At 43.4% G+C, this 24,038-nt stretch overlaps 1 protein-coding gene across 1 annotated transcript; it reads left to right on the forward strand.

Annotated features, from left to right (window-relative positions):
* Positions 1 to 274: 274 nt before the first annotated feature.
* RAD21 (RAD21 cohesin complex component) lies at positions 275 to 16,215 on the forward strand. The gene is made up of 13 exons (XM_056854615.1): positions 275 to 447; positions 1,730 to 1,859; positions 2,491 to 2,590; positions 3,330 to 3,436; positions 4,495 to 4,698; positions 6,465 to 6,590; positions 7,447 to 7,569; positions 8,757 to 8,980; positions 9,134 to 9,281; positions 9,567 to 9,718; positions 11,907 to 12,056; positions 14,676 to 14,759; positions 15,996 to 16,215. Exons 1-13 carry the CDS (start codon positions 304 to 306, stop codon positions 16,185 to 16,187), a joined length of 1,884 nt encoding a protein of 627 aa, XP_056710593.1. The 5' UTR covers positions 275 to 303; the 3' UTR covers positions 16,188 to 16,215.
* The last annotated feature ends 7,823 nt before the right edge of the window (positions 16,216 to 24,038 follow it).

Below are 24,038 nucleotides of genomic sequence, written 5' to 3' on the forward strand. Positions count from 1 at the left end.
TACAGGGCTAGTTGTTACCAGGAATGTTTGATTCGCTACAATAGGTATAGTTGCTTCATTCAGTCTGCTGCCTGACATTCTTGTTCACATTGTTTATTAGAAGATGTAATGTTTGAAAAACTTCCTGTGTGTGAATTGGTCCTTACCTTGGAAAACTTGAACCATTTCTCTTACTGATAGAAAAAAGAGCATTATCTATACCCACAGAAAGTAATTTGCAAGAAATAATATTTTAGTCTGCTTGTTACTCAGCATATGATATAATTGTATTTTTTACAGGTTTTTCCATAGACAGTTGGCACAATGTTCTACGCTCACTTTGTCCTGAGCAAGCGAGGGCCGCTAGCCAAAATCTGGCTGGCGGCCCATTGGGATAAGAAGTTAACCAAAGCCCATGTGTTTGAGTGCAATTTGGAAAGCAGTGTGGAGAGCATCATCTCGCCTAAGGTACTCTATTTATGACTGCTTTTGTATTTAAAGATCATATGCTTCTGTATTCTTGTGATGTAGGGAATGTTGATGTAAAAGCACATTACACATGCAGTTGCCACATCATTCTGTGTAGCAGAAAAATTGTTTTGCTAGATGAGACTAAGATCCATCTAACAGTATTTTGTTTCCAGCCTCAGTCAGCCAGGTGCTTTTTGGATCTCCCAAGTGGGAAATTAAGGAGATGGTCATCCCCTGTTGTTATATTCAGAGGCAAGCAGCACGTTGACATTCTGTTTAGCTTTAGAACATAAGAAAAGCCATGCTAGATTAACCCAAGCCCTTTCAAGTTCAGCTGTCTGTTAACAGTGGTCAACCAGGTGCCTCAAGGAAGCCCACAAGCAGCAGCATTATCCTGTCCATGTTCCACAGCACCTAATATAAGGGGCTTGCTCCCCTGATACTGGAGAGATACTTTCATTGCTAGTAGCTCTTTTAGGCATCCCATGTGCTGTGAACTGAGCGACTGAAACTAATCTGTGATTAAACCTTTAGTTCATGCGTGCTTTTTGACTCTTGCATTGGTTAATGTGCTTTCTGTTGACGTTATTGTACAACTTTATGTTTGTAACCTTGAATGTTAAAATAGTGCCTTTTAGGAAATAGGTATTTTGCTCTAATGGCCATTGAGGTTGCCTCTTTTGCCCTATAAAATGCGTCCCTAAAAAAAGTAGAAACTGGCATTCTTAAGTGAAGAATTTGTTATTCTATTCTGATTTAATTACTGAATCCCATGTGGAGAGCTCTGCAACAGGGTTTTGGTTGGTCTTTCCATCTAGAATTCTGACTTTCAAAAAGTGATAAAAGTAGTACTCATTTCTGGAAAGCAAGTCAGGAAGGCTTCCCCCCACCTTGCCCACCATATTATAAACAGAAGTGACATGTGGTGTGTCTGTTGCTGGGGTGGAGTTGAGAATACATTCTAATCCATTTCAGACCAAGTTTCCAACCATTTTTCCTGGAAATAATTTTATTTGCTGTAGGCAAATTGCTGTTTACATGTTTATAATAAATACTGGTGAAAAAAATTGGACTGTATTGCAAACCAGCAATATTGAACAAACTTTTTAAAGTATAACCAATAACATGCTGTTTGGGGAAGTGTTGAGAAGTACCAAAGAGGTGGCTGTATAGAATTACTACTGATTTGTGTAGTTGAGTTGCATTCCATCCCAAGAAATTGTTTCTAAGTGTGACAAGGTTGATGACCATTGAATATTAATTATGAATACATTTTCAGGTGAAGATGGCTCTTCGAACTTCAGGACACCTTTTACTGGGAGTTGTTAGAATCTACCACAGGAAAGCCAAATATCTCCTTGCAGATTGTAATGAGGCATTCATTAAGATCAAGATGGCTTTCCGTCCAGGTACTTTGCACATTTAATGCTATTGTGTTAGCATAGTCCCCAATTCTTTCATAAATTTAGAAAATATTTATGCTGCCTCTCCGGTGATCTACTCGAGATAGTTTACAAGTAATAATGAAACTACTTGAGAGTAAGTCCTGCCAAGTGAAGCGGAACTTAATTCTAAGTAAATGCACAGGATCAACTGCAAACTGCTTTTCCATTAAATCTTAATTTATAATACTTCTCTGAATAGTAGCTCGCTAATTTTAATCTGTTATTGGGGGTGGTGAGGTGCAAAGGTAATTGGACACAGAAATTATCCAGTTACGGGTTTTGCGCTATCCTTGTTTCAGCACAAAATGAGGTTAATAGACCAAGTGAAAGATCTGCAAGCATTTGATGCTGTATCTTTGCTAAAGTGAAGCAGGTATGAACCTGACTGGTCTCTTAGGAAACAACTGGGAGCCCTGTGTAAGAGTAGATTGTAAATATAGTATTAGAGAAAAACTAGATTCATGCCTCTGATGGATTAATCTCTTGGATACAAAGCTGATGCCATAATGGCTGTTGGTCTTCACAGGACCATGAAATGACTTGTATTTTCCTTCAAAAATGTTGTCTTGTGACTATTTAACCCTTCTCTCTTCAGGTGTGGTTGATTTGCCTGAGGAAAACAGGGAAGCTGCCTACAATGCTATCACTTTACCTGAAGAGTTTCATGATTTTGATCAGCCATTACCAGACTTAGAGTAAGCTGCTTTGTCTTCTTAATCACTGCTTTGTCTTCTTAATCACGTACTAAAAATGTTACTCTTGAGCATTCCCATTGGTAAATGCCTGCTGTTATTTAGCAATTTCTGTGCTGTGAGTCCCTGCAAAATAATAGTCCCTGCATTGGCCAAAAAGCTGCTAAGAACTCCTGTTTCAACCCTTGAAACCCATACGTTGCAAGGCCCCATAGCTTATTGCTTTGAAGATGGCGGGTCAGAATTGTTGCATTCTTAATATTGGGTTGAGTCCTGAAGATCTGTTCTGCTAGCAGAGGTGCTTCCCCTGTGTAAGGCTATCATGCCACAGGAATGTGCCACTGCTAGTAGAATGGATCTGTGTGATTAACCCATTCTGAACTATAGTTCAAGTGCTTAATTCGATCCTGTGTTTCATAATTGAATAGCTACTACTTTTCTACGCGTGAGATGCTGTGAGTTATGCAGTGCCTAAAAAGCTGTATTTGTTCTGTTTGCTTATTTAAAAATGAAGCTATATCAGTGTTCTGTCGTATCTTACTTTGAGGATCCAATGTACATTTGAACATAAACACTTCAGAACAGTCAGATAGTTGCAACTGCAAATGACAGCTGTATCTGGAGGAAATTGGACTTGTGCCCTAGTTTGATAAACTGTAACCAAGCATGAATAATGTTTGGAACACTTCTAAATTGTATACATTCAAAGCCTGTCTTAAACTGTGCTTGTGTTCTTTCACAGTGATATTGATGTGGCTCAGCAATTCAGTTTGAACCAAAGCAGAGTGGAAGAAATTACAATGCGAGAAGAAGTGGGCAATATCAGTATCCTTCAGGAAAATGATTTTGGTAAAATACAATTATTCGCAAGCTAATATATTTGTAGTGGCTGCGGCGTGCCAGCATTAAATTTGAGCCACTGAAATGCTCCTTGGGTGTGTTTATAGATAACCTTGTTATAATAATATTTAGCTGTTAACCACGAAGCTGCAGTGTGATGGGCCACGAATGGTGCCTGTATATAAATATGCTGAATATAAGCTCTGCATAGACATCATACTTCAGGATATGCAGATATGGTGTTTTAATTTTAGAGGAGAAAAATAGGGCTACACCAAGCGACGTATCAGCAAACCAAAAAAGGAAAAAAGTTGCAAGGCAACTGGTGACAGCTTTATTGTCATGTACAGCCTCTATGCGTTTCACTGTTTAAGCTTCATATAGTTTCCTATAGAACTCAGTTGCTGTGGAAAGGTTCAGCAAAAAGAACTCTATTCCCCTTGATGAAGCATAAACTGCAAAATGTGTTCAGGCTGTACATGACCATAAAGCTGTCACCGGTCACTTTGCATCTCCCCCCCCCCTCCTTTTTGGAATTTTAATTTTAGGACGCTGATTTGAAATGGTAAAACGGGATAGCTTGAGTCAATGGATGACCAGGTGGCTATGCGGTGTTTGGTGGGATAAGTTCTAGATCGAAGATGTCATTAACTCTGATCTCTCAGAAAAGACAAACCTTGGATGGAAATGGCATGGAAAACAATGTAGGGCTGTAGTGGGAGGGAAGAATAAGCAGAATGAGAGATGGAACAAAAGATTGTATGGGGGGTGGGCTCTGCTGATTTACCCCCTTCTACTGCAGCTTCCTTTATCACATCCCACACCATTTTTGACAGTCCCTCAATCTTCAGGAGTGGCTCGTGGGTGGATCGGCAGAAATCTGTTCCCTGAAATGAGCAGGCAATTGCTGTTTGTTGACCACTTGCAGCCCCTATGTGTAAGAGTATTCATGAAGTTCAGTAACAGTACGACTAAATACTTAGAATTGTGTAATTTATAACTATTGTGGTATGGGATTGTTTCATGAAAGCTTAACTGTTGCTTCTGTGATTCCGATCTTCTGAAAGGTGACTTTGGAATGGATGATCGTGAAATGATGAGAGAAGATAGTGCATTTCCTGATGACATGCTGGATAGCACTAGTGCTTCCAACCTTCTCCTGGAGCCTGAGCAGAGCACCAGTCATCTTAATGAGAAATCCAATCACTTGGAATACGAAGATCAGTACAAGGATGACAATTTTGGAGAGGGAAATGATGGCGGAATACTGGGTATGTGGACAACTCAGATTTTTGTCCTGCACAATTTGTGGCATGTAACTTTACATGGATGAGGCCTTGAAGGGATTTGGGGTCTAGATCTTAGTATCTTGTTTGCGTTGTATTACTGATGTGCCTGATTCCGGGAATGGTAAATGCCTATTTGAAATATTAAATTGTTGGTTATGGGGTATGACCCTAAGCAAAGTTGTAGAAATACTGTTGGGCAGGCTAAGTGGGGTTGTTGAGCATTGGAAGTAGCAACCGACATGAATGTGTGTTTCCTGGGGTGGTGGGTCTCCTAGTGTCTCCTTTTTAGATGTATTTTTTCTTGCCTGAGTAGAAAAACCTCTCTTCTTTCACTTCTCACTCTCCCCTGGATATAATTTTAGTGAACAAGGTCTGATTTATAATCCTGAGAGCAGGTAATTCTGTTTTTCATCAGCTATTCTGAATAAAACTGCATTCCTTTTAGAATAGGATTTTGAAGAACTAAATGGGAGAAAAATTGAATTCTTTAGAGGTAGAAACTATGGATGGTAGTTCTATTTGACTTGCACCCCATGGAGGATTTCCATGGGTGGGGTGTGAGTGTGATGTTTACCAATTCGCAGCATTCTGTTGCAGAACAGACTCCTTTTTATACTGTTCCTGCAACGGGTCTCCTGTCAGGAGCAGCATTTCATGGGGCATTTTTGGGATGAAGAGGGGAAGCAAGAAATTTGTGTTCCTTTAACTTAAATCCTTTGCAGGCTCCAACTCTTTGAAGTTATCTGCTGATGTGCATGAGCCAGTAGTAGCTTTAATTAAATTGCTGGATGAAGAGAACTTTGGTTGGAAAACTGAGGTGCTAACCTTGCTTAAAAAATGATTCTTCACATTGTATCAAATATTTAATTAGATCTCCCTCTTGTCCCATTGGATTGACTCAATAAAAGAAGCCACACTCCTCAGTTTGCAAGATCTGACGAAGGCTGTTAAAGATAGGGCATTTTGGAGGATATTGATTCATAGAGTTGGAATCAACTTGAAGGCACTTACCCACACACTTGTCCCATAACATTTAATCAGTTGCCTTAGAGAGACCCATGAGTTTTATCCCAAATCTTCATGGCTTCAAGTTTCCAATCCTGTTTCAGGTTTTGATGCAGAGCCTGTACAATGTTTAGTGTAACTGTGGGTTTTTGAAAGACTGCATCATTAGGCTGAAGACATTAAAAAAAAAAACACCTTATTTAAAGTTTTCTTTTTAAAAAATGCAGCATGTTCCTGTTAATTTCTACTTGCTACCTTAATGTTTACTGTCATAGGTTAGAAGAATTGGATGGAGCTTTCTGTTGACATGTGGGTGTTCTAATTTAGTGGAGCATGGGATGTTCACTTACAGCAAAAAGTGTGGCAGTCTTTTAATAGCACAGAGTGGTAAGCTGCAGTACTGCAGTCAAAGCTCTGCTCATGTCCTGAGTTTGATCCCGACGGAAGTCGGTTTCAGGTAGCTGACTCAAGGTTGACTCAGCCCTCCATCCTTCCGAGGTTGGTAAAATGAGTACCCAGCTTGCTGGGGGTAAAGTGTAGGCGACTGGGGAAGGCAATGGCAAACCACCCCGTATACAGAGTCTGCCTAGTAAACGTCGGGATGTGATGTCACCCTGTGGGTCAGTAATGACATGGTGCTTGCACAGGAGGACTACCTTTAGTTATAGTATTATGCTATTTCTGCACCTTGTGACACAGCACATATATGCTTCCGGCCCTAACATTTTGATTGGGCATTTCAGATGACAAGCTTCTCAGCAACAATGAAGGAGGCATATTTGATGACCCGCCTGCCCTCTCAGAAGGAGGAGTAATGATGCCCGAGCAGCCTCCCCACGACGATTTGGATGACGATGACAACGTCTCAAGTGAGTGCTCAGTTGCTTGCTTTTTAAACATTCAAGTCAGATGCTGTGAGAGAAGTGCTTAACTATTCTATTAAAGCTTTTGTAAGAGTGCCTATCATTGTACTGAGAAGTCAGTAGTGACTGTGCAAATAAGTACTTCCTCTGACTAAAGGATATAGTACTTAAAATCTGAACACCCTCACACACACGTTTTCAAAGAATACTCCTCTCCCCCTGCCTTACCCCCAGAACAAAACTTGTCAGCTCTGTGACAACACCACATCTAACCTTTCCAAAATCCTGAGCAAGTCCTATTTCCTGTTGGCGGAATATTGGGGAAGAGCACAATTTGGAATACAGGGCAGCTGAAAATCTGCACCATTGCTTTGGCTCAGAAGCCTTCTCCTTGGTCCCCACATCCCCTTCGTCCCTCCACCCATCCCCCAACTTGAAACTTCTGTCACGTATCCCAGTTATTTTGGTTGGAGCAAGTGATCCATTAGCAGAAGCCATTGGTGCATGCAGATTGTTGCCACATTCCCTTCCTGGTCCCTTTCAAGCCCCAGAAAGGTGATTCCTGGACTCAGAAGGGACCGACAAGGAGAGGGGAATAAAATGCAGCAAAGATCTGTGTTCCTTGTGCCAGTGAGTCCGTAGATTGACCTTTTGCATGTGGCAGAAAATGGAGATTGCTGTCATGTACAAATGGCATGTAGTGTAAAGGCATTTTGTTTGTGGGAAAGGTAAATGTTTACAGATAAGCCTGTATGAAACAAAGTTGTGTGCAAATTTCCATGCTGCGTGCTTGTAGTTATCTGTATTTTGGTTAGAGCTTGACATGAAAGTGGTATTTTGATTCAAACTCTTTGAGTTACAGTGGGTGGACCAGATAGCCCAGATTCAGTAGATCCTGTCGAACCGTTGCCGACGATGACTGACCAGACCACTCTAGTTCCAAACGAAGAGGAAGCTTTTGCTTTGGAGCCTATTGATATAACTGGTAAGTCACGGGACTGTTGCGTTAGATACCATGACTTTGCTGAGAGTGAAGAGTAAAAGGCAAATCAGTCAGGCAGTTTGAAAGCATAATCCAAAAGTCTAGAGTTCTGTTGCTTATAAAAACAGCTGCTTCATGTAATACTGCAGTGGGTTTTGCTGGCAAATGATGAAGCAGAACTGTTGAGAGCTGTATCTTGCCCTGCCCTGCCTCTGGTTCAGATTCTTGCTAAGCACAGTGGTCCTCCATTGTAACACAACATGAAAAGCTGTTCTGCAATGATTTCTTTGATTTAAATAACCGCTACAAACTGAACTGCAGAGAGGATTTTTCTGACCATTTTTTACCCATTGTCAGACAACCTCTTTTTTCCTGCTGGATCCACCATAATAGCACTATCGGTTGCTGCCTTCTGTATAAAAGATCTGAGTGACTTGAAACCCTCCCACTTTTCATTTGTATAGCATGCCATTTTCGCTACAGCATCACAGGTGTCTTCTGACTGTGCCCCCCATCCTTTTCTCTGGCTTCTTATCATCCCCATCAGTTTCCCTTTTACTTCAGTGTTTCTCCATGCTCCACAAAAACATGGGAACTACACAACAAGTATTAGGGCTTTTCCCGGGATCTGTAATTTGTCAGCAAGAGGACTACTTTTAGCTTTTGGGCCTTATGTTGTGCAGGTCCTTACTAAGTTATTACATTCCTGGAAGCTGGGAATAGTCTGTTTTTAGCACCATGCACTGTTCAAGATGCTGTAATACTCAGGACTGCTGTAGGACAGAACACTGATCTTGATTTAACTATGCGACTGACCCAGTAAGTCACCTCTTAGAACTGTCACAAGTCACGGTTATTCAGAAGGTTATCCAGCATTAGCTGGTATATGTGGATTCTGCTTATACTTGTTGAGCAGCATTGATAGGATATGCTCTCGCATATTCAAGGATCATTATTAAAATTCTGTCACTTCAGGATATATGGTATTATGTTTGAGTAATAGCGTCATAAGTTTACGTTTTATACCACCTACTAAACTTTAATGCTGATAAGTTCAGAACCAAAGCTGGTTTGTCTTGAGCAGCCTAATACATCTAATAAATGCTGAAATTGACATTGCTGTGATTGTGCCTCGAATAAGATTGCCTTATCCTGTGCGTTTGTTAAACCATCATATTTTTCCTGAACAGTTAAGGAAACCAAGGCAAAGAGGAAGAGAAAGCTGATTGTAGACAGTGTGAAAGAACTGGACAGCAAGACTATCAGAGCCCAGCTGAGTGACTACTCAGATATAGTTACTACACTGGACTTGGCGCCTCCTACTAAGAAGCTGATGATGTGGAAAGAGACCGGAGGAGTCGAAAAACTTTTCTCTCTTCCTGCTCAACCTCTGTGGAATAACCGATTGTTGAAGGTGAGCCAAACTTTTGCAGGTTTTCTTTTAAAACAAATAACTGATCTAACCAAGAGATACTTTTACCTGGAAGTTGTATCATAAATTAAACATCCCATTACACACCTTTTTGGAGAGCTTCTGGTGGCTTAATCCAATTTGTTTTGCTTGCAGCTCTTCACCCGCTGTCTTACACCTCTTGTACCAGAAGACCTTAGAAAGAGGAGGAAAGGGGGAGAGGCCGATAACTTGGATGAGTTCCTTAAAGACTTCGAGAACCCTGAAGTGCCCCGAGAGGAGCTGCCTCAGCGTAATGTGATCGGTTTGTATATGTTTATGGCATTGTCCCCATCGTCGTCGTCCCCCGGCTGAATTTTAAACAACTTTAAATGTAGACACCTTGGTGCAGAAAACAGCACAGTTTCTTTGTTTATACTGCTGTCTGTTGTGTGTATAAAACAAAGTCCAGCTAGTCAAAAAGGCCTGTATCCCAAGTGGAGTAGACGTAAACTGTGCACCTATTAAGTCTTCCTGTAGAAATCTGGAGAGGGATGCAGAGTCTTACAACTGACTGTAATAGGTGCTCATTCATATTTCTGTCAAACAGACGAACCCATCTTGGAAGAGCCAAGCCGCCTCCAGGAATCCATAATGGAAGTCAGCAGGACCAACTTAGATGAATCGGTGATGCCCCCACCTCCACCTCAGACAGGTGTGAAGCGAAAGGCTGCGCAAGTGGAACCGGAGCCTGTCCTACCGGTGAGTGCGACTGTACCCGTTTGTGTGCTTATGGCAGTCATGCTTGTATGAATGATGCTGGCTTGGAGTTTTGTATAGATGATGCTGGCTTGGGCCCTGCAAGATCTACAACTTATGCAGAGTTTGGGTGTGTTCTGTCCCCCTCTCTGCACTAAGAACATAAGAAATGCCAAACTGGATCAGAAGAAGGTCCATCAAGTCCAGCAGTCTGTTCACACAGTGGCCAACCAGGTGCCTCTAGAAGAAGAGTTGGTTTTTATATGCTGACTTTCTCCACCACATCAGGAAGAATCAAACCAGCTTACAATCACCTTCCCTTCCCCTCCCCACAACAGATACCTTGTGAGGTAGATGAGGCTGAGAGAACTCATAAGAGTCCTGTGACTAGCCCAAGGTCACCCAGCTGGCTTCATGTGTAGGAGTGGGAAAACCAACCCGGTTCACCAGATTAGAGTCCGCCACTCATGTGGAGGAGTGGGGAATCAAACCTGGTTCTCTAGATCAGAGTCCACCACTCCAAACCATCGCTCTTAAACACTGCACCACGCTGGCTCTAGGAAGCTCACAGACAAGACGACTGCAGCAGCATTGTCCTGCCTGTGTTCCACAGCACCTAATATAATAGGCATGCTCCTCTGACCTTGGAGAGAATGGATATGCATCATGATTTTGACTGGTAGCCATGAATAGCCCTCTCCTCCATGAACAGGTCCACTCCCCTCTTAAAGCCTTCCAAGTTGGCAGCCATCACTGCAGTCTGTTGGTTGTCCCCTTCCCATTCTGTTCTTGGGGCACTTATGAATAGCATAGGAGGCAAAGTGGGGGAGTTGCAGTTGGAGGGGTGGTATCAGCATGAGGCTCCTTCCCTCCCTTGGAACTGCCTGCTTCTCATTAGAAATTGGCCATGCATTCCAAGCTGTTGCAAAGGAAGTGTTCTCTCTCAAACCCGTGGATTGCTTCTTGTGAAACAAGAAGTTACAGATGCTTAGCGTTTTTAGGTGTGAATTCACACTTTGAGTTGAATGTGGAATGTTGTGGGAAACCAGTGGAAATTCAGAATTGTAAATGGTTTAGTATATCTGTGCTGCATTTCTCCGTTTGTCACAAATATCACAATTTGCCCTGTTCACGTATATCTCCTGAGCATTGGAATATTCTCTGTATAATGTATGAATCATAGAGTTGGAAGGGACCACCTGGGTCAGCTAGTCCAACCCCCTGCACAATGCAGGAAATTCACAACTACCTCCCACACCCCCAGTGATCGCCTACTCCATGCCCAGAACATGGCCAAGATTCCCTTCCTCTCATAATCTGCTTAAGATCATAGAATCAGCACTGCTGACAGATGGCCATCTAATCTCTTTAAAACCTCCAGGGAAGGAGAGCTTACCACCTCCCAAGGAAGCCTGTTCCGCTGAGGAACTGCTCTAACTGTTAGAAAATTCTTCCTAATGTCTAGACAGAAACTCTTTTGATTTAATTTCAACCTGTTGGTTCTGGTCCGACCTTCTGGGGCAACAGAAAACAATTCGGCACCATTCTCTATATGTAAGGACTCTTCTTCGTCACCTGAAGCAGTGGAAGAACTAGGAACCATGGGTTGAAATGGGAGGGGCTGTGGCTCAGTGGTAGAGCATCTGCTTGGCATGCAGAAGGTCCCAGGTTCAATCCCTGTCATCTCCAGTTAACGGGACTAGGCAAATAGGTGATGTGAAAGACCTCTGCCTGAGACCCTGTAGAGCCGCTGCCAGTCTTTGTAGACAATACTGACTTTGATGGACCAAGGGTCTGATTCAGTAGAAGGCAGCTTCATGTGTTCATGAAATGTCCATCCTGTCTACTATGCAATGGCCATTAGTTTAATTCCAGGCATGTAGGTTTTCTAGCAATACACTGGACTGCTTAGTGGGTTTTTCACGTGTACTCGCCATCTCCGTCTGTGGTATTTTTCTTCAAGCCATCCTCTTGAAGAAATATACCAGCTTAGTCATGTTCTAGAATTTCTTGGATGGGTAAGTGAAGTACTTGAATGGCTTTTGGCAAATGATGTGTGAATTATTAGGCTTGAATAAGGCAGTGAGAATGCGAGTTTCGAAATGCTATATTTTCAATTAAAATTTTCACTCTAATGTCTGCAGGTATCAGCTTAGTTGTCACAGATCTTGAATGTCTCTTCTGCCCTCAGGCTCAGCCATTGCAGCAGATCGAAATGCCCCCAGTGGAGCTGCCTCCTGAAGAACCCCCAAACATCTGCCAACTAATTCCAGAGCTGGAGCTCTTGCCTGAAAAAGAGAAGGAAAAAGAAAAGGAGAAGGAGGAAGAGGAGGAGGAAGAGGTAGGCACTGAGGTGGTTCCTGTGATGCAACACAGGGAGGACCTGTTGGAGAACTGCTTAAGGTGTTCGATTTCTTCATTAATGGAGTGGAAACTGAAAGTTTTCATATGCTTGCCTCTCCCTACCTTTCCCAAAAAATACTGTGTTTATCTAGTTTATCTTTGTTGTAGAAGTGAATGGGCAGAAGGAGGATATTGCATTACTTCAACTTTAATGCTTTTGGCTTTTTAAATAAAATGTTTCTGCAGATAGAATGTATAAGATTGTAATGTGCATCTAGATTTGTAAAATGAGCCCCAGTTCTCATGGAAGATTAGATGATCTTTCGTGTTGTAGCACAAGTTTCGAACAACGCTGCTGCTTCCAGCTGAATTAGTGTAAAGTAAAACGTAGCCTGGATAGCCCAGGCTAACCGGTCTTGTCAGATCTCAGAAGCTAAGCAGGGTTGACCCTGGTTAGTATTTGGATGGGAGACCACCAAGGAATACTACGGTTGCTATGCAGAGGAACGCAATGGCAAACCACCTCTGAACGTCTCTTGCCTACGGGCTTCCCATAAGTTGGCTATAACTTTATGGCATCAATTTTTTTTTATTGATAATCTCTAATCATCTAGGGGAAAGTGGTAGGGCCTGCTCTTGCTCGAAGTGTGCTCCCTCACCCAGTAGTCAAGATTATATTGATTTTCCCAGACAGCATGTAAGGGTAGGAGGTGTACCTCTTGATTTGCAACAGTGGGACTATATTTAACCAGGTGTCTGTTGCGGGTTGTTATACTTAAATCATAGGCAGAAACTGAAGCTAATCATTTATCATAATGGTTTGTGCAGTACATAAAAATTGCTTTAGAATAGATCTTGACAAATTTTCTTGGGCTCTAGAAGCCAAACTCCCCCCTCCAAATGTATGGCACCTTGTATTTTCAGCGATGATTTTATTGTAATGTCTCCCAGCAAATCTCAGTTTGTTCACCAAAAAGGTTGTTTGTGATCATGGGACTTGCACAGACATAGGCCATGTGGAATGTAGGGCTATAATGAGGAAGGGGATTGGCTGAATTGAGCAGAAAAAGTTGGTTGCACCTAGCCCAGGGGTCTGCAAACTGCGGCTCCCGAGCCGCATGCGGTTCTTTGGCCTGTTGAGTGCGGCTCTCCGAACTTGATTCGGAGCCCCTGCTCTCACGCCTGCTCTCGCCGGCAGCCGGGCTGTGGAGCCGAGAGCAGGCGAGCGGGCGCGCTGTCTCCCCACCCCCCTGCCGTGGAGAATGGCCAGGTCCCCCTTTCCCTCAATGGTTGGGAGGCTAAAGCCTCCCCTCAAGCCGCGCGATTGCTGGGCAGGCGGCTTGGCGGTTCTCCCCCCCCCCCCCCGCCCACCTGTCAGTTGTTGGGCGGGGCGGGCTTCCTTTGGTAAACCTGGCCTCCAGCTGAGTCCCATTGGGAGGCCATGTCTACCCATTGGCTTTCTTGGCGGTAGACCTGGACTCCGAGGAGGGGAAAAAGTCCCCCTTCAGAGGCCAGGTCTACCAATTGGCTTCTATGGGCCTCCAGAGGCCAGGTCTACTGCCAAGAAAGCCAATGGGTAGACCTGGCCTCCCAATGGGACTCAGCCGGAGGCCAGGTCTACTAATAGGCTTCTATGGCAATAGACCAGGCCTCCAGACGGGGAGGGGGAAATGGCAGGGACTTTCAATAAATAAGATCACTATTAAGTATGATAACAAGTTTTATTCAGTGTACCTATAGTTTAATTAAGACTTAAAACTTTAATTAAAGTTTATTAAGTTAATAAACAGTGTACCTACCTATATCGTTTAAGTTTAAGAAATTTGGCTCTCAAAAGAAATCTCAATCGTTGTACTGTTGATATTTGGCTCTTTTGACTAATGAGTTTGCCGACCCCTGGTCCTAGCCCAAAACGTTTCATTTCATATATCAGAATGTTTTCTTGTATTACATGAAAATAAAGTTGCATAAAGTTCCATGTAAACGTAATTTTGCAACATTCCGTTGTGCTAGATAACTTTGGTTACTTTCTGTACTGGCTCCAATATTCAATTAGATGGAACTTTTTAAAGCAACAATGGAATTATGAGAAATTGGGGAGAAGTTAGGCTAGGAATAGAGGTTGCCCTTTTTATTTTGGCGATGACCACCAGGGTTAGCCCTATATTTATTTATACAGAACAATACTATTCTCACACTTTTAATAACGCTACAAGAAACTGGCTAGGATTAGGTTTTGTGGGAGCAGCAATTAGAAAATATGACCATTAAAATACAAAACCCTGAAGGCTCTGCTTCTCTATGATGGGCAGCTGTTGCTGTAGGCCAGCTGACCGTGATTGCCCCTCTTTCAAGCAGTCACCACATCTGGCAGTGAGTTCCGTAACTTAGGTGTAGTGCTTCTGTGTGTCCTCCATGTCATTGGGGGCTGACAGAATTCTAGTGTTATGAAAGACAAAGTCACACAGGTGCTTGTAGTCCATTGTGCCTTGCCATTCTTTTTTCACTGTGAATATTAAAGTCAAGTCAATCTGGCCTTCCAGGTTTTGTTTTTTTTTATTAGCAGAGGAGGATCATTTAGTAGGTTTTATCTGAGACTTCTCTGAAATCATTACAGGAGGAAGATGGCACAGGAGGTGATCAAGATCAAGAGGAAAGACGGTGGAACAAGAGAACTCAACAGATGCTTCATGGTCTTCAGGTAAGAAATTGTTTTCTCTTAAACAGTTTGTGAGGTTTTTTTAAAAATGTGGTTTGCCTGCAACATTACACATTGTCCTTTGGTATTTTTAAAATGTGTATAACATTAAGACTCAACATTTAAGACTCAGCTTAATTTCAGGAAGCCTGATTTTTGGTTGGGGTGTTTATTATCTAGCAGTGTGCGCTGCATCTGCCTTGACGTTCCAGATACCAGTACCCTAATCTAACACCGTGGAAGATCCCCTTCCAAATGGCCTTTGCTGATCCACTTCACATATGTAGTTGCCAATCTTCTATGACACATCAGAGCAGCTGGTTTGATCATACTTTGTTTGAATGCATGTGTGCTTTTTATAAAGATGTGGACACTTGCTTTACCATCACAGATTCCATGATCCTCCCCCCTTCCTCTGGAAGCTCGTGTCTTCGAGTCATGTTCTCCCTTCTATATTAGAGATCCACATACTTCTGCTGACCTTGGTGGAGAGTTCAAATTTGTTCTGGCACCAACACTGCATTCCTCCATGAAGGAACATAAGAAAGGCCATGCTGGATCAGACCCAGGTCCATCAAGTTCACACAGTGGCCAACCGGGTGCCTCTAGGAAGCCCCCAAACAAGACACCTGCAGCAGCACCGTCCTGCCTGTGTTCCACAGCACCTAATAAAATAAGCATGCTCATCTGATCCTGGAGAGTGTGGGGTTTTGACTGCCATAATGCTGAGCTTTGGAGGTACTCCAAGCACCTCGAGGTCCCTCTTTCTTCAGCTTGTCCTTGATGTGCTGAACATCAGAAAACAGCAACCTTGGCTCTTCCTTGAAATCTTTGGGAAATGATGGGGGGCATTCTTCGGAATTAAAAAAAAATGTGCTTGGCAAGTACTGAGCTGGCAGGCAGACTTGTAGATCCCTGGAACTAGCAGTAGAAAAGAGCAAGAGTGCAGTAGCACCTTAAAGACTAACAAAAATTTCTGGCAGGGCATGAGCTTTCATGAGCCACAGCTCGCTTCAGATCCTTCAGGTATCTGAAGAAGCGAGCTGTGGCTCACGGAAGCTCATACCCTGTCAGAAATTTTGTTAGTCTTTAAGGTGCTACTGGACTCTTGCTCTGTTCTGCCGCTACTGACAGACTAACACAGCTACCCATCGTGATCTAACCCCTGTACCTAATAAACGTTCAGAGCGAGCTCAGGAGCTATGACCCACGTAACCTCCTTTCCCTTGTGTTTTCCAGAGAGCTCTTGCCAAAACGGGAGCAGAATCCATCAGTTTGCTTGAGCTGTGCAGGAACACAAACCGCAAACAAGCAGCGGCGAAGTTCTACAGTTTCTTGGTACTGAAAAAGCAGCAGGCGATCGAGCTGACGCAGGAGGAGCCGTACAGTGACATCATTGCGACTCCCGGTCCCCGATTCCATATTATTTGAGTGCTTGGCTTTACTGTGTATAGTTAGCTTCATTTAGTGCTTTACACATTGTCTCGTGTAAGGCCCACAAAAGAAAGAAAGAAAAATCTAGATCTCATTGTCTGTACAAAGTCGTTGGCTTTTGTGTTTTGGAGTTTTCTATTAAATTTTACCACTTTTTCCCCCCACTTCCAGTAACTCTGACTACTTGAGTTCCAGTTGCTATTAAGTGACTCGAGGAGCTTATAGAGTTTTTTTTTTTTAAAAAAAAATTCAAAGCAGATGTGTGCAATATTGGTTCATGTAATTATGACTAATAAATGGTTTTACAGTTATCTGGTTAGTAACAGAGAGCTGTTTTAATCGACTCCAGGAGACAAAAATGGCCAACCTGTTGTCTCATTAAAATCTTTGCCAAATGTGTCTAAAATATTCTGTCTCTTCCGTGCAGTAGTGAATTTTTTCTTCTTCCTAAACTCTTCTCGGTGTTTATCATGGTTTCTGATGGCACTCTTGGAGCTGCTGATACGAATGTTAGTGCCTGGCAGGAGGCCTTGCTGTGCCATGTTATCTCTAGAATAGGGTTCAAACAGGTTTCAATGGCTGGCTGTGGGGGAAACAAATCAAAATGCGTTTTAAAACAAATTGGATTCTCTCTAAGCACAAACCTTTTCATATATTGGGTATTACATTTCTTATCGTGATCCATTTCTGATACAGCTAGTAATGATATACTAATTAAGCAGCCCTTGACAGCTAAATGTTTTTTGTTGACGCTAGAGTTCTTGAGCATTAAAAAATAAATTGGAGGTTTGTAGAAATGCCATACTTCCAGACTGCAAAGTTTGGTCTAGGTAAGCTGGATAGATCTTGGAATCTAATCAAAAACACCACTGGCCCTGAGAGGATGGCAAGTTAAAGATGTATATTTTAGAGACATGTAAACTTACATTTATCAGACATAATCTTGTTAAGAATTAATGACTCTCCCATAGACTCTATGGTCTCTGTAACCCTTTTCCAATAATGCACACTCTGGGACCCTTTGTGGGTCACGTCCAATTTGGATTTACTGTAAGAAAAATAATGGCTTTACTGTTAGGATCAGGTCGCCAGAAATCATGTGAATATATTGATGATAAAAGTCAGCTTTTTTTAGGGCAAAATTATTTGAACGAGAAAGGTTTTTGGTTTTAAATGTTGGCACTTTTGTGAAATGATTCTCTGTCTGGGACTGAGGTTTCAGCATATTCCCCAAGTGTAAAATTATGTGAATGTTTTAAAATTTGCAACATGTTTTAATAATCCTTGAGAAAGTTAATTGTATAAAATAGTTACCGCAGCTTTATTTTTGACATGATGTGCCTGTACAACCATGATTTCCCCCCTTTTTGTACAAAGAGACATTGTAGATAACTTGAATGTTTAATTATAGAGAAAGTCATTAGTTTCCTGTTAAAGTTTGTTTAGTCTGGTTTTGTTGCTTTTCAAGATTAATATTCTTGAAAATAGTTGCTGTTATGTATAACTTTTCTAATAAAAGTTGTGTTATAAGCTATCTTGATGGTATCGTGACTGTGTATTTATGCAGCTTTATTGTGAGACACGGAAGTGTGTTTAATTAATGAAGGAACATGAGCATAGGACAGATTGGATTCAAGCTTGATGGAACAATTCGGCTCTTTAAGTGGAAGGTGTGTGTGATTTCCACTGCTTCTTTCTTTCCCCAGTAGTCACATGTTCTCAAGGGGTCCCCTGACAGTCAGTGGCTTTTCAGGGGACCTTAACAGGAACCGAAAACACACTTATGGCTTGTTGAACCAAATTATACCTTTGTATCCTGTTGGCTCAATTGGGTACATACCACTCCAAAGTTGCACCTTAGTTAAACATCTTAGAATTAAAATATGCTTTCCCCAGGTAGAAAGGACAGGATGAATATTATGAGCAGGTTGTCCAGGATACAAATCACAGGTACCCTAATGGAGAAACAGAACTAAACGCATTTTAAAAATCATATGAGGCAAGGCATTTCCATTAACACCCTTGAGAGCCAGCGTGGTGTAGTGGTTAAGAGCGGTGGTTTGGTGCGGTGGAGTCTGATCTGGAGAACCAGGTTTGATTCCACATTCCTCCACATGAGCAGCGGAGGCTAATCTGGTGAACTGGATTTGTTTCCCCACTCCTACACATGAAGCCAGCTGGGTGACCTTGGGCTAGTCTCATTCTCAGCCCCACCTACCTCACAGGGTGTCTGTTGTGGGGCGGAGAAGGGAAGGTGATTGTAAGCCGGTTTGATTCTCCCTTAAGCATATAAAAACCAGCTCTTCTTCTTACTGCATGAAAACAAGCAGACCCACAGAATAATCAAGATGTCATGTGGCTCTGGGCCTCGTATGGACCTTGAAAAAGCGCCTCAGTTGCCTGTCCTTTTGCTGCATGCAATTGCCCAATTTCTGGACTCCTTCCCAAAGCAACCTTGGATGCAAAACACCTCTTGCTGAGGTTAAAAAGAATTGAAGCATCAGCTCAAATTACCGTAATGAATCCGATAGTGGCCAGACTTCAAAATCTTACCTCCGATTTATTGTCAAATGTTGCAGCTCAGTTGATGCAGGAGAGAGAACAGAAGCAGGCGTGAGACCCCCAAAGTCTTAATGTTGCCGTAAAAGCTGTTTAAAGAAGGCAGATTATGTTGTCTCAATGGCTTACTGAGCTTGAAATGGGTTTAGAAAATCTCGGGACCTCTGAGTCCTAAATTATAGCATCTGTCAGGAGCAATCCCAGTTCATAAAGATTGTCTGCTCTCTTCAGGGTGAAACGGAGCATGAGAAGGGAAGGAGAGGCTGCTGTCAGGCTTGGGCGACCGATATCTGTAATTACTTGGGGTGGTTGGGTCGCCTGCCTGACAGATACACTTAACGCAGAAAGGCTGGAAGCATGCACGCAGTATCTGCGGATTTAAAAAAGGATCAAGCCTAATCAGCAAGGAAGCTAAAGCCGTGCGATTCCGTTTTTTCATGAAAGCCTGATCAAAACCAGGACATGGTGCTCATTATGCAGTCTGTGACGTTCTTCTGCTATTGAGGAATGTTCTGTGCAGATCGGCAGGCCTTAATTTACACGAAGGCAGACGCAACTGGTATATAATTTTCCGCTTATCCCCCTGGCCAAAGCGGGTTTTTTATGCCTAGCTTTTGGGCCCGCAGTAAGCCTGACAGATACGAATCCCTGTGGCTGTGCTAAGAAGGGCAAAGTGCCAGAAAGCGAAGATTTAAAGGAGTGTAATTTCCCGTTGACTGAAGGCCTTATTTAGCTATCTGCCGTTGTGATTTCCTTTGAACGTGAAGGAGCAAAATCCCTGTGCTATCTTTCCGATGCTTCTCAGCTGATGCTTTAATTCACCAAGCTTTTAATTTGTGGCAAGGAACTCGGACCCAAGAAATCTTTCAAGTATCTGATTCAGTCTTTTGATATATGAAGTAATTTTAAAGATAGGCTCAGCTGGCTTTCCCACATCAGCAAATGGCAGCCTGTTCTGAGTAATTGTTGAGACTCTACACCACTGGTTCCCAACCAGGGGTCCGTGGACCCCCAGGGGTCCGCGAGAACTAAATTAAGGTCCGCGAAACAAAGTTATAAACCCATAATAAATTAATATTTTCAATTAAAAGTTCTCTATTATAAAAATATATATTCAAATGTTATTCTAAGTTTAATATTTAACTAACAGTTATGATTAAAGTTTATTTTCAAATTCTCAGAATTTTTATTTTGAACCTTGGGGTCCCTGCACCGAACAAAAAAGTCCTAGTGGTCCCTGGTCAAAAAAAGGTTGGGAACCACTGCTCTACACATATCAATAAAAACACCTTTGCTTTGTAGGTTTCCTGCTCTGCACAACCTACGTATGCAGTCCTAAGGCCAACAGCCTTAGTAATGAAGCACGTTGATTAAATCAGGGGTCCCCAACCTTAGTAAGCCTGCAGGCACCTTGGGAATCCTGACATAGGGTGGTGGGTGTAGTAACATGGCTGCCACAGGAGGTGAGCCAGCCACAAAATCAGCCCCCTCTCCCTGCCCACCCATTTGACTGCCCCCCCAACCTGCCAGCGTCTCCTCACTTGCCTCCTTGCAAGCTTTCCCTCCACCTGTGTTCACAGCCACACAGAAAATCATAGAGCTGGAAGGGACCACCAGGGTCATCTAGTCCAGTGCGGTAGAGGAAAGCCAGGACTAGCTCTTTGCTTTGGAGGAAGAGAGGCTTCCTTGAAGCAACTTATGAGCACCATGGCACCCACCAGTATCACTAGGGTTCCCAATTGCCCGGTAATGGCAGGCAATTGCCCACTGATTGCTTCTGCTGCCTGCCAACACTCAGCTGGTCCACGGGTGGAAGCAGGCTGGGGGAAGAGAGGAGGAGTGATCAGCATCACCTACATGATGATTGCATGTCTCGTGTATGCGGTAGTGCTGGCATCACACCAGGGCAGTGGTCGGAAAACTCATTAGTCAACAGAGCCAAATATCAACAGTACAACGATTGAGATTTCTTTTGAGAGCCAAATTTCTTAAACTTAAACTATATAGGTAGGTACACTGTTTATTAACTTAATAAATTTTAATTAAAGTCTTAATTAAAGCACTCTGAAGCATAGGAGTCTTTTATGTTGACAGGTTTTTAAAAGAAAACCACCAACCACTGAGTTCCCAGCTTTTAAATGACAATGCTGATGCTCAGCCATTACCTGCTTTTGAAGCCCCTCTCTCAAACTACCACCCCCTCCCCAGGGAGGGGGAAAAAAGCTGGTGGAAAGGAATTCACCTCCACCTCTAAACGGCCACAGCTGCCCTCACCCCCTCTATTTCCCCCCTTCTTCCTTGCGCTTTAAACTTTACACTGCAAGCTCCTCAGGGCAGAGACCAGTCCTTTTTTGGGGAGGGGGGGAAGAAAAGAGTGCATTACTTCCAAACCAGCGTCATGCACATGACGACGGTGCAAAATAAATCCTGCAAGGAAAATGGGGAAGGAGAAGGGGGGGAGAGAAAGGATGAGTGTGTGTAGGGATAATTTTCTATTCAGTAGACGCAGCCCGTATTTCCAAAAAAGGGTTGCATCCATGCCTCCCCTTCCCAAATGTCAGATGTTGGCAGGGGAGGGGGACGATCCTTTGCAGAGGATTACGACCCCCCGAGCCGCCCAGCCCCTTCCCCCACCCCCAAGCAAGCAGGGCCACTTCCCCTCCTCTCCTCTGCTTGTTTACGGGCCCGGGGATCCGGATCCAGGCGGTGGCCTCCTCCTCCTCCTCCACCCACCCCCTTACCCCGGCCTTCTCCATTCACTCACCCCGCAGCCTCGGCGGCCAGAAAGGGGAGAGGTGGTTGTTGTTGTTGGTGGTGCGGGGGCCTCGCCGGCGACCAGGGCCTTGCGTGGCTCAGGCACGCGCAGGGGTGTGACCGGCGCGTTCATTTGCACGGCGGCGGCGACGTCACCCGACCGAGAGCCGCATGCATGGGGCCAAAGAGCCGCATGCGGCTCGCGAGCCGCGGTTTGCCGACCACTGCACCAGGGGGACAGCGACACTCTAGCACCTGTGGAAAAACTCTATGAAAATAAAGTAATTTTTGCGAGTGCTAGAGTGTTTCCTCTGGTGCAATGCTGACAATTCCACATAAACCGTATAGGTGATGCCGATCACCACCTTGAATCTGCCTCCCTAAACCTTCCGCCGATTGCCAGGATGGACCTTACAACCCTAGGCCCCGCAATGAAGATCACTTCATTGTAATATACAATGAAGACACGCAGGGGGAGGTGAATTGAAATCTTCAGAGACAGAATAACTTATTTCAGGGTGGGGAGAAGGAAGTCCTTTCCCACCTCATGTGGGTCTCGCTACAAGTGATTGGAAGGATGCTAATTATACGGACCCAACTTTTGATTTGCAGCACAATCCTAAACAGTGAACACTTAAGCCAATTGAAGGAAATGAGCTTAGAAGAGTGAAAACTCTGTCTAGGAGCGCACTGATAGACTCTAGCCAGTAAACTGGTCCCAGCCCTTATCAGTTTTGGTAGTCTGGTGTCCCTCAGTCAAGTAAACCCTTGGCAGCAATCAGTTGATTTGGCTGCCAGAGAGTTGATTATTCTCCGGTTAGCACTTGTGAAGATGTAGGAGCTGCCACTGGACACATTAAAGGGAAGTCCGAAGAGGACATATTTACAAACCAATATTTCAGTCCCGAGGAATGGCATATTGATCTGGCCATTGGATTTTAAAATATATGGAGTAGCTGCAGCCACAATTTTAAGCGCTGGCTTAGGGGAGGGTGGTGAAATCTTCTGAGAATTTAATGTTCCTATATGGTTTAGGAGATGGAGAATCCTGGGGTAAACAACCTTAGGCATCCATCATACGTATTTTGTGTAGGCTTTATAAAAACAATCCTGTACAGTGTGTTGTGCTTTTCTCTTTATTAAAACACTTATACCCAACCTTCCCTCTTGGTTAACATAAGAACATAAGAAAGGCCCTGCTGGATCAGACCAAGGTCCATCAAGTCCAGCAGTCTGTTCACACAGTGGCCAACCAGGTGCCTCTAGGAAGCCACTAACAAGACGAGTGCAGCAGCAGCATCCTGCCTGTGTTCCACTGCACCCAAAATAATAGGCATGCTCCTCTGATACTAGAGAGAATAGGCATGCAGCATGACTAGTATCCATTTTAACTAATAGCCACAAATACCCCTTTCCTCCATTAATATGCCCACTCCCCTCTTAAAGCCTTCCAATTGTACTACTTACAATAGTAGTTAAAAACCTTTCCAGTTAAAACCAAAATAGAATAACAAACCTCAAATCTCTCCCCCCCCAAAAAAAAAGATGCCTGGCAGTTCAAATCCCTTGAAAGTCCTGGCATACAAGCAGGCTTTGCAGTATCTCCTGAAGATCTCTAAGGAGGGCCTCTCATCACCTCTTCTGGGTGCCCATCCCACAAAGCAGGAGCCATGTTGGAAAAGACCCAGACTCTGGTCGATGCCAAATGGGCCACCCTAAGTAGTGGGATAGCCCATAGACGGCTGCCTGAAGACTGTAACTGGCAAACAGGGACATATGGAAGGAGACGGAGAGGCATATTAAGAACATAAGAAAAGCCATGCTGGATCAGACCAAGGCCCATCAAGTCCAGCAGTCTGTTCACACAGTGGCCAACTATAGTTTTCCTCATTGTCCATAGTTTTGTCAATTGTCAAACTGCCTCCCCTGAGCAGCCAGATACAGTGAAATGTGGATAGGACCAGGCCCAAGATCTCTTGGTCTACTTGATTTATATTCTGCTTTTCTGACCTCTGCCTCTCAGAGTGGTTTATATGAGTAAAGAGACAGGCTCAGCCATCTAAAAAGACAAGACCCGCAAGAGGAAAGGAGCAAAGGGGAAAAACTTCCCTCACGCAAGGGTGTGAATATGAGCACAGAAGCTGCATCAGAGCCATCCTAAATACCGCGTTACATCCTTTAAAGTCACGCTATTATTGAAAGGGATTATAGCTCAAATATCAGATTCTTGTCTTATTTTTTTGCCCATTTGCACAGGACTTTCTCTGCATTTCGCCAATCTCGGCCATCATTTTGGTGTTTGTCTTGTTCAACCTTCTGCAGTAATTAATACTATGCATCATGAGCGAACTGTTCAGAGCTCATTAATCACTTCATTTTTCTGCTGACACACCAAATTATATGTATAGAATTTCCCCAAGATTATCGCTCCGGCTCCTGCCTTTGTCGTTCTGCATTACAAATGGCCTCCCGGGGACTTTTCAAATCCCAGCAGCCAGGAACCTGGCGGAATAGGAATCAGATAACTGAGCGAGA

The sequence above is a fragment of the Euleptes europaea genome, chromosome 8, assembly GCF_029931775.1.
Source record: "Euleptes europaea isolate rEulEur1 chromosome 8, rEulEur1.hap1, whole genome shotgun sequence".
Lineage (NCBI taxonomy): Eukaryota > Metazoa > Chordata > Lepidosauria > Squamata > Sphaerodactylidae > Euleptes > Euleptes europaea.

Excerpts from the sequence above, each read along its gene's own strand:
- RAD21 (XM_056854615.1), top strand. The coding sequence starts at position 304 with ATGTTCTACGCTCACTTTGTCCTGAGCAAGCGAGGGCCGCTAGCCAAA. Across the intron at positions 448-1,729 it reads AGAGCATCATCTCGCCTAAG|GTGAAGATGGCTCTTCGAAC; the intron begins GTACTCTATTTA and ends ATACATTTTCAG. Across the intron at positions 7,570-8,756 it reads GGAGCCTATTGATATAACTG|TTAAGGAAACCAAGGCAAAG; the intron begins GTAAGTCACGGG and ends TTTCCTGAACAG.